The following is an 11,284-nucleotide window of genomic DNA, read 5'->3' on the forward strand; positions in this document are numbered from 1 at the left end:
TACTGACAGCATCCCTGTACATGGCTTGTACAGCTCTCACTAACCACTTGTCTATCCCTAGTTTCTGCATTGACCACCAGATAAGGGATTGGGGGAGACTGTCAAAGGCTTTCTCCATGTCAACAAAAGTCAGGTACAGTGGTTTGTCTTTGGCTAGGTATTTCTCCTGCAGCTGTCTTAACAGAAATATAGCATCAGTGATGCTTTTCCTTGGCACAAATCCAAACTGTATCTCATCTAAACCAACTCTGTCCCTAATTAGTTGGGCTATGACCCTCTCCGTGACTTTCATTACCTGATCCAACAACTTGATACAAATTCATCAACTGTTTGATATATCTATAACCAATATTACCCAATCCGTGTCTCCATATATTGAATCATCTTTCTCTGCACCACTAAGATTACAATGCAGCTTTCTTTACTTTAAATTTTCTTTCTTCCAAAATACCTACATAATTCTTGAACTTTAAAACAGAGGAACTATCAAGTAAATTTTCTTTTAATGAATCACTGTATAGTGAATGAAAGAATATATCAATGATCATTTTTGTTTAGGAGACATAGCAAGGCAGAGTTACAAAATACATGGCTTCTTTTCATTAAACAGGCAAACTTTGTGCAGGACTTATTTTATCAGCCATCAAACAGTGAAGGGCAGTGTCTAACAAGTAAACAAAAGGATGAGAGAGAGAGAGATATCTAAATATAAACCTTTCTTTTCCTTCCAACATTTTTAGCAGGTTTTTCTTTTGGTAAAGTCTCAGTAAATTTTCCTACAGAAGCAGTTGAATACTTAGCAAGTGCAAGTTTGCGATTCACATCCTGTTTTTTCTCAACTTGGGTAGGTGTATGGAGTTCAGAAACTGAAGAAGCAAAAAGAACAATGATTAAAAGAAAAGAATTTATAAATCATACAGAAAAAAAAAAGATAAAAGATGTCTCAAAAAGATTTTGAATTGTTGCTAAATTTCAAATATATTTAATTATGTGTCAACATATTTGTCACTAAAAAAATCCCAATACACATTCATGCAAGCTTTAAAGAACTTTTTGGAAAGTTCAGATCCTCAATACTGAAAGTACTTTCTTTTTAGAATGATGATAAGCTTTATTTCTGATCTATTTCCCTTTTTAAGGCTTCTACAATCTATCACAAAGTTAATTATTTTGATAAGTTTACTTGGTTCAGTAATGAATTTATTTCGACATTTATATTTAAAGAAAGGCTGGATTAACAATGACAGAAATTTGAAGTGTCCTTCCACTAATATTGAAAATGTAACTGGGAAAATTAGCACAGGATTTGATTTTGATGGCCTGAAATAATGGAACAACTAAAATTGTAGACAAGTAGAAGAAAACAAACAAACAAAACAAAATCACAATTTGGAGAAAGAAGAGTAAAATGTCATCAAACATAAAGCAGCTTTTCTATTATCAGCTTCAGCCTAGATGGCAGCCAAATTGGGGTAGCTTGATGTTATTTGCCCAAAATTTATAACAAATTTAAAAGGTAGATTTTACTAACTAGCTTTCAAAATTATTCACCAGAAGGTTCAGCCTTCCATTTTGTTAGTTTGTGTGCCTCAATGACCCTGAGAATGCCAGTAAAGTGTAAGTTCCTGGTAGAGGTCCCAAACTGGACAGGACAAAAGAGGACACAGACCACCTCTTCTCAGAAGTAAAAATGGGACCTCTCATTCCTTACACAGGTTTTGCACAGAAGTTACACAAGCATCAAAGACAATTCAAAACCAACAAGACCTGGGAGAAGAAAGACAACCTAGCGTCAAGGACAGATGAGCAAAGTCATCAATGGTTTATGCTCTATAGGCAGCAAAGGGCTTATGTAAGAAAGTCATCGAATTAGAGTGTAAAAAGTTAATGAAACAATGTTATTGGCACTTATTTCGTTTAATGTTTATATTGTTACTGTATAAATATTTGAGAGTGAGGATCTTTCACTATCACAATCTGTGACATGATAAAAACAAAGTCAACAACAGTTTCAAATGAAACAAAGTTATCAGCTTGATGTAAATTTCACATCTAAACTAAAAATAGGGGAAAATAGTGGAAACACACAGCCAGCCTAGTGATATGAAGAAAAAAGAAAGTACCTACAAAATTTGTGCAGAACTTGGTTGTATTCAATCTTGCCATGATAAATTTTCTAGGTATGTACAGTAAAAAAACTTGTTAATGTTTCTCATCAATAAAATTTTGTTTTTTCTGTTTGTTGTATGTATTCAGATGATTCAATATCGTTCTCTTCTATTTTTTTTATTTCACTTAGTGAAAACAAATCGTGAAATAAAAAATGTTTCACATTGTATGATGATATATTGTAATCTCAAGCAGATAAAATTATTTTCACACCATCCTTAAACAGGATTCATACTATATTTATTGCCACAAATTTCATACGAATTTCAATAAAATTGAATGAGGGTGAAATGTTTCTTTGTGAATGTCTTAAAACTCTATTTCAGTTACCAGTGAGTAGATAGCATAGTCTGCCATTCATGCAGATGAGATTACAAGGGGAAGTAAGTCAAGAGTTAAACACATTACAATACATAGGATACAAAACTCCTGTTTCATATATATTTACATCCATTTTTCCATGTTTATATGGGTTGGTTGTATCCTCTCCAATACCTTACCACTTGTTGCATTCTTATGTCTTCTCTTTAGTGAGGTCCAGCATCCTCAGATCAACTTTCATCACTTCTGCTTCTTCCTTCTACCTGCCATAATCCTTATACATTAGATGTTCATCCAGCACAGCTTTGTCTACTTTCTTGCCTACATCTGATTCTTATATCCAAACTTTTGCTTAATACAAAAGAATTACATTGCATGACAGTAGTGCAATAGCAATTTTTTTTCCTTTTACACTTTGTAATTCACCAGTTATCAATGGGATGGAGTTTTTCATCTTCAAGATATCCTCAGTAACAATACATCAAATACATGGGAGAATTTGAACTCATCACTAGCAAGTTAGTGAAATTTTCTATTACTTAAAGTTCCTTTACAAATTATGAACTATAATTCTACCTCATGGTGCCAATAAGTGTCAGACTATGACAGAGCAGTGTTGTTAATCCCATAGTAATCTAATTGAGAATCATTCCAGGCATGACCATCCCTCATTTTAGCGCTATCTAGGACTATATAATTTACTTACCTTACTTAAGACACTGGCACGTGATTTGAGGGAGATGTAGCTGCTAAGTACATCAAGCAATCACATAGACTCTCTTATTGATTTCACTGAATCATTAACACTCTTTAATTATAACACTGAGGATTTAGCCTATATCATGTTCATCTCATAAACAATTTACCAATATCATCAATTTGTTATTAAAACAGTAAATTCTCAAAATACCTTTTAGTTTTTGGGCTCTTGCAATGTTCCGCAATCTTTTCAGCTCGTTCTTAGCAACACGTTCCTTTTTGGCAGCTTTTCTCTTTGCAAACTGATCTTCATTGGGATCTAAAAATACCAAAATAGAAATAAATTTCAAACAACTAAAATGAAGGATAAAACGAGTGAGTTAATTCTTTTACAACAGCTCCTTTATTTCACAAGCTGGATTAATTTAACCCTTTAGTATTTAAACCAGCCAAATCCAACTCCAAACTGGCCATATCTAACCTCTCACACCTCTACACTAACATTCTAAAAATAAATAATCACATCACCGAAACCTCAAAGCTATAAGATAATGCATGATTAATTCAAAACAATTTGAATAAAAAGAAATTACATTTGACAGAGTGATCTGAACACTAAATTGTTAAGACAAGAATCTCAGGAAGAAGCAGTAAGTTCAGCAAGTCTTTTAACCCTTTAGTATTCCGATTTCTCTGTTATATTGTTTGAATTAATCATGTATTATTTCATAGCTTTAAGATTTTGATGATGTGAATGATTATTTTTAGAACGACATTGCAGGGTATGCATGCAACCTAAATCTAGCCGTTTTGAATACAAAACAAATGGAACATTTGGGCCAGATATGGCCAGTTTAAATGTCAAAGGGTTAATTAACAGTAGAAATTTAAATGTACACTAATGAGGCAGTAAATCTCTTTTACAAGTTTGGTAAAGATATATCAATTAGTAATAAAATTATATTTTGAAAGCTATTTTTAATTCTCCAATTAAAGCTGTTTCAGCCAACCTCATCTAAGGTCTTCTTGATTCAACACTCACTTCCTATAATTTTCACTTCCAGTTAACAAAATCTAATAAACATCACTTATTAACAACTTAAGATAATCAAAAATGATGAACTATTCCACCTGTTCTTTGTCTGAAAATGTGCTAATAAACACTGGGCTGTTAATTAGCCATTTTATTGAATAGAATTAACAACTGGTTAATAATAAAGTGGTCACCTGACTATGAACAGAAGTGGTCATTAATGATGACATAGAGAATTTTGTACTTGAATAAATTCTTTACAACCACAGTAAAGAAATGGACCAGAAATATTTACTTGAGACTCACCAGCATTAGTAGGAACTTCAATACACCAGTCTTTTGTATCATCATTAGCTCTTTTATAACCCCAACGAGGACGCCAATCCTGGAAGATACAGATAAAGTAAAAAGGAAATTTTATCAAAAATATTTTTACTGCAGTATACTATCAAAAGTGATGGGTAATGATTACAGATATTGATTTCATACCCATTTTTCTATGTTGATAGGAGTTGCATTTGTCTGTAGTACAGCATGTCAACCTTTTAGATAGAATATTTCTGTTGAAGCATACTACCTTTGTTTAAATTTATTTTGAAAAGAATGAAGAAACTTGTAAAATAATTTTGTAGGTATCAGCATCATCATTTAATTTCCATTTTCCATGCTGGCATGGCCTGGACAGTTTAACCAGAGCTAGCAAGCTGGGGAGCTGTACCAGATTCCAGCCTAATTTGTCTTGGTTTCTATAGCTGGATGCTTTTCCTAACGCTACTCACTTTACAGCGTGTGTTGGATGCTTTTTATGTGGCACCGGTACAAATGCTTTTTATGTGGACTGGCATGAGTGTTTTAAACATGGACCAGCACATTTAGAATATGAATTAATATGGAAATTTGCTGAAAGGTTTTAATTTATTACTTGAAAAGAAAGTGTGTATCCTAGAACCAAGAGTGGTATTAGTCAGGTTGGTATAAAAAATGTAATGATGTCAAACATCTTGAAACTGAACTGAACCTCACCATTTCTTCTTAGGTTTTTCTTTGTCAACTTCTGTTCTCAATTACTTTCTCCACTCAGGATACATTTTCATTTAGCAATAAGATTATCCATACTGATACAGTCCTCCACTGTGAAGGCACAGGACTCAGTGGTTAGAGCATCGGGCTCACAATCATAAGGTAGTGAGTTCGATTCCCAGACTGGGCTCTGTGTTATATTCTTGAGTAAGACACTATTTCACATTGCTCCAGTTCACTCAGCTGTAGAAATGAGTTGCAATGTCACAGGTGCCAAGCTGTATCGGCCGTTGCCTTTCCTTTGGATAACATCAGTGGCATGGAGAGGGGAGGCTGGTATGCATGGGCGACTGCTGGCCTTCCATAAACAACCTTGCCTGGACTTGTGCCTCAGAAGGTTAACTTTCGAGGTGCAATCCCATGGTCATTCATGACCGAAGAAGGTTTTCACTTCACAATCCCCCACCCCTATGTACATAAAGTGACACCTTCAATACAAGTCACTTTTCTCAGATCTTTCATGCAATGTTTCCCTCTCATTATATTTGACTGGTTTCTTTCCAGCTTTACAAATTTTCCACATTCAATAACCTTGCCTCACACACAGCCTTGCAACCTCTCATTCCTTACACAGGTTTACAGTTTGTCTCTTGCATAGAGAGATAAAAGAGTAATGTATTTAAGATCATGTATAATACTATATAAATCCCAAATGTGTATGTTTAAACAGTTAATTTCTTGATCAATACTGGCTTTAAAACAGTAAGTCCACAGAAATATTTAAATTTATAAATCAATTAATTCTATGAGAGAGACTATGGAAAACATTGCCGTTGCTATTACCGCGTGACTGGCCCTCGTGTCAGTGGCACGTAAAAGCACCCACTACACTCTCGGAGTGGTTGGCGTTAGGAAGGGCATCCAGCTGTAGAAACTCTGCCAGATCAGATTGGAGCCTGGTGCAGCCATCTGGTTCGCCAGTCCTCAGTCAAATCGTCCAACCCATGCTAGCATGGAAAGCGGACATTAAACGATGATGATGATGCTGATATAAGACAGCTTTACTCGTTTACTTCAAAATCTATACCATCTTAATAAGTATGAAGCAGCAATATGAAATCATAGAACAACTAATTTAGTTACCAAACAACTGGTATTACATATGTTAGAATTAACTAAAATATACTAATTGAAACTGAAATAGTGAATAAGTTCAAGAACAAACCTTTGCTACATCATCCCACACCATTCGACTCTTTTTCTTCTTTGTAATTCCTTTCACTTTAGCAAACTGTTCCCATTTTGTTAGGGGTTTGGGTTTTGGTGCCTGTTAAAATAAATGAAAATTCAGTAGATTATGTATCAAATCAAGAAAAATTAGCTTAACTATCATAATCAGAAATATTTAGATATAATATTACATAGTAAATTTTTTTAAAGGATTGAATATCAAAATGTAAAACAACCAGACTGACTGACACTCCATTTCGCTTGATTTGAAACAGGGGAAGCTACAATAGAGATAATCAACTCTGCCAGAATGGCCTATAGTTAGAATCCGGTCTCTACATTATTCTTTGCTTTTTGATTTGATGAAAAAGGTATAGTTAAAGCCAATCCCTATATTATTCTCAACCAAATGCTTAATGTGTGCACATTTTTCCACAGATTGACTTTATATTACCATACATCCAGGATTTAGCTTGTATCTTCAACAGAGACATATAAAAAATAATGCAATAAACCACTGAGTGGATGTTGAAACCCTCTCTTATATTTCCAACAAAGTCTGTAGTTCATAAAACATAAAAAGTGACTTTATATTGAATTCCTAAATATATTTTAGTCTTTAATGTTTTATTTTATTAATTAATTACATTTTCCCTTACTCAACCATCCAATTATGTGTCTGACATTCCATATATATTTTATTTGATTTTCTTACACTACAACAAATGTGTAAAATTTAATTCTAACTAGCAATTCACTCAAACACATCAAGTTTATAAAAAGTTGTGCTTCAATGAGGCGCTTTAATACATATATACCAGTTTACTAAAACGTTAGCTATCAACTAATACTATTTTCCTTCTATAAGGCATGATGGGGTTGACAAATGCCTTATGATTGACATTTAGCAAAATGGAAATTGTGTCCATCATATGTGCATCTGCATACATCTGTGTAAATAGTTTTCAAAATCTGTTATTTACATCACTAAAGGAAGGTAACTAAATACGTTACACACACACACACACATAAGATGATCTTTTACTTTCCATCTACCAAATCAACTCATAGAGCCTTGAACAGCTTCAGGCTATAACAGAAGACATTTATGGTGCCATACATTGATACTGAACCTAAGACCGTATGATGGGAAGCAAGCTTCTTACCCACATAGCCACGCCTGCACCCACAGACAACTTTACATAAATTTGATTAGAATAATTTGTTTTAATCTTTCATCTTTTACTTGTTTCAGTCATTTGACTGTGGCTGTGTCTTGAAGGGTTTTAGTCAAACAAATCGAGCCCAGGACTTTTTTTTAAGTCTAGTGCTTATCCTATTGGATCTCTTTTGCCAAACCACTAGGTTACAGGGACATAAACACACCAGCACCAGTTGTCAAGCAGTGGTGCAGGACAAACACATACAAACACACACACACATTAATATATATATATATATATATATATATATATATATATATATACAGATATGGGTTTCTTTCAGTTTCTGTCTCCCAAATCCACTCACAAGGATTTGTCAGCCCACGGCTATGGTAGAAGACACTTGCCCAAGGTGCCTCAAAGTGAGGCTGAACCCAGAACCATGTGGTTGGAAACCAAGCTTCTTCCCACACAGCTACACCTGTGCCTACTTGATAATTTTAATTAATATACAATCTGTAAGGCATTGCTTCTGATGTATTAAACCAAATAAACAATGAATCAGCAAATGGAAATATCTAAGTTAATAGCTGTTCTATGACAAAAGTAGTAGCAGGAAGGAGTTGAAATGTATTCAGTTTACTTACAGGCTTTTCCCTTGGAATAACTGTTATCGTATCTGGAAGCTGTAAAAAAATTGGAAAATGATATTTAAATTTTGAGGATAAACAATAAAAATAAAACATCTGCAGAAATAATCATCAATCACCATCATTTTAATGTCCATTTTTCCATGCTTCCATGGGTCAAACGAAGTGTAATTTAGGCAGATTTTCCTGTTACCAACACTTAACTGTTTGTTTGCAAGAAAGGTAATATTTCCCCCTGGTCAAACATGTTTTCAAAGAATATCAGAAATGAATAACAATCACACTAGGTCAAAGCAAGGCAACACAAATACACATGATTGGTATTTTTCAGTTTCTCATCTACCAAATCCATTCACAAGGCCTTGGATAGCCTGAGACTGCTGAAGACATTTACCCTGGGGGCCTTGCATTAGGGCTGAACCCCAAAACATGCGCTTGGGAAGTAAACTTCTTCACCATACAGCCATGCCTGCGTCTATACACTGTAGTATATTGTCCAAGGAAACTAGTGGACAGCACAAAAATTAGTTCAATGTTTCCAAAATAAGCTGGCTGTAGAGCCATCCATCACTCATGACCGAGTCTAGCTTTGTAATAAGTATTATGCTTTCACTTATTATCTTAGACTCCATCGTGTATCTAAGATGTGATATATGGTAGTAGAGAGCTGCACCAGCACCTGACAAGTATTCATGTACAGCTGAACAGACAGGAATAATGTGGAATGAAATGATTGCTCAAAGGCAGAATACACTGCCTGGTCCAAGAATTGAACCTACAACCTTATGATCATAAGTGAAACACCCAAACCACTAGGCCATGTCCCTTCACTATATGATGAATAAAACAAAGTATTTTGTATGGCTGTTAAGCATGAGCAGAAAAATGAAAGGATTAAAACTCAAAGATTAAGTATAGTCTATGACCTTGTGCTAAAGATATATCGAGCTAGATCCAGTGGCGAAATCTCTACACTGTCACTTCACTTGCTACAAATAGTAGTTAAAATTCACCACAAATCATAACCTATCATTTTTAAAGAAACATATTAGATAATGTAGTCATAGATATCAATAAAAGATGGGATTGTCATGCCTTGAATATCTTCTGTCGGGTCAGCTCCCATCAAGTAGCAAATGCATTCAATAAAGGGTATTGCTATATAGAATGATGCATATCTACTCAACTATCATTTCAAAGAAGTTTTTTTTTTAGATCTACCCCTACTATCTGCCTCTTCTTTTATAAACGGGTACATGATTTAGTCCAAACCAATAGTTACAAATCAAACAATTTCACTTTTAGCAGAGTAACCTAACCAACTTGTCTCTCTCTACACCAAAATGAATCTTTCTTTTATCGTTTACTTGTTTCAGTTATCAGAGTGCAGCCATGCTGGGGCACCACCTTTTTAGTAGAATGAATTGACTACAGTATATATATTTTTTTAAAGCATGGTACTGATTTTATTGGTCTTTTTTGCCAAACTGCTATGTTATAGAGACACAGACATACCAGCAGCAGCTATCAAAGAGTGGTGGGGCACAAACAGACACACACCCATACATGTGTTGATGCTGGTGTCACATAACAGGCACATAAAATACACCTTTCAAGAGTTGGGCCTTGTGGAGGCAATGACAAATGACTGAGACCTTTGGCAATATGCCGTACCGTACTTGAGTAGAAGAACCATCAAACCAAGTGAACTTGTAGTCATGGCAGATACCGGTGTCATACAACTGGTACCTGTGCCAGTGGCAGGTAAAAGCACCCATTACACTCTTGGAGTGGTTGGCATTATGAAGGGCATCCAGCCATAGAAACCATGCCAAATCAGACAGGAGTTTGGTGCAAACCTTAGCTTACCAGCCCTGGTCAAACTGTCCAATCCATGCCAGCATGGACAACGGACATTAAATGATGATATATATATATATATATATATACATATATAAAACAAACTTCTTTCAGTTTCAATCTAACAAACCCACTCACAAAGTTGGCTCCTTGAGGCTATATTAGAAGACACTTGCCCAAGGTCCTACACATAAGACTAGATCTGAAACTATGTGGTTGAGAAGCGAGCTTCTTACCATACAGCCGTGTCTGGCATCAATTCCATTTTGTAGCTGATGCAAAGTAATCCATAAGCATCATCATCATTTTAACGTCTACTTTTCCAAGCTCACATTGGCTGGATGGAATTTATTGAGGTGGATTTTCAAATCAGATGCCCTTTCTGTTGCCAACCCTTAACTGTTTAGAATTAAGGTAATACTTCTCCATGACCAGACATGTTTCACAGAAGACTGAAAACGAAGGACACCACTTGTGTAATATTGACAGTTGAGTACAACTATCACATGATGCCATGGCTAAGAGACAGTAACACACACACACACACATTAAATTTTGCATTAAAAGCAGCGCTAATAATATAAATATTATTGATGTCACATACACTGTGTATGCATTTTGGTTATACACACATTAGCTGCAAGGTAGCATCCTGCAAAACGTCCCTTCTTGACACCGAGTGTTAACAAAATACTGAATATCTCAGATCAGGCAAGACAACTCACCTGGATGAGCAAGAACAGAAGACATCAATATTTTGCTGTCTTTCAGTTCTTCAGCACTGTACACTCGACTTACTTTGGAACAAATGAAATTGCTGGTTTGAGACACTATGCAAATCGCGTAAATCTCAAGGCACTATCCAGCAGCTAATGGGCATATAAACAAAACACACATCATGTAAGTGACACTTTACTCTTTTACTTGTTTCAGTCATTTGACTGCGGCCATGCTGGAGCACCACCTTTAGTCGAGCAAATTGACCCCAGGACTTATTCTTTGTAAGCCTAGTATTTATTCTATCGGTCTCTTTTGCCGAACAGCTAAGTTATGGGGACGTAAACACACCAGCATCGGTTGTCAAACAATGTTGGGGGGACAAACACAGACACATACATACATATATATATATATATATA

The 11,284-nt window shown here is 35.2% G+C and overlaps 1 protein-coding gene across 1 annotated transcript in view; it reads right to left on the reverse strand.

The window, feature by feature from the left end:
* Nucleotides 1-11,284, reverse strand: part of LOC106880365 (ribosome biogenesis regulatory protein homolog) — a 27,263-nt gene that overhangs the window by 3,382 nt on the left and 12,597 nt on the right. Inside the window, exons 4-8 of the mRNA XM_014930252.2 lie at nucleotides 8,283-8,321; nucleotides 6,468-6,569; nucleotides 4,529-4,607; nucleotides 3,401-3,508; nucleotides 715-866 (exon numbers count right to left, since the gene is read on the reverse strand). Of these exons, the coding sequence (XP_014785738.1) occupies nucleotides 715-866; nucleotides 3,401-3,508; nucleotides 4,529-4,607; nucleotides 6,468-6,569; nucleotides 8,283-8,321 (480 nt within the window). The remainder of the gene's footprint in view (nucleotides 1-714; nucleotides 867-3,400; nucleotides 3,509-4,528; nucleotides 4,608-6,467; nucleotides 6,570-8,282; nucleotides 8,322-11,284) is intronic.

This window comes from Octopus bimaculoides, chromosome 3 (genome assembly GCF_001194135.2).
Source record: "Octopus bimaculoides isolate UCB-OBI-ISO-001 chromosome 3, ASM119413v2, whole genome shotgun sequence".
Lineage (NCBI taxonomy): Eukaryota > Metazoa > Mollusca > Cephalopoda > Octopoda > Octopodidae > Octopus > Octopus bimaculoides.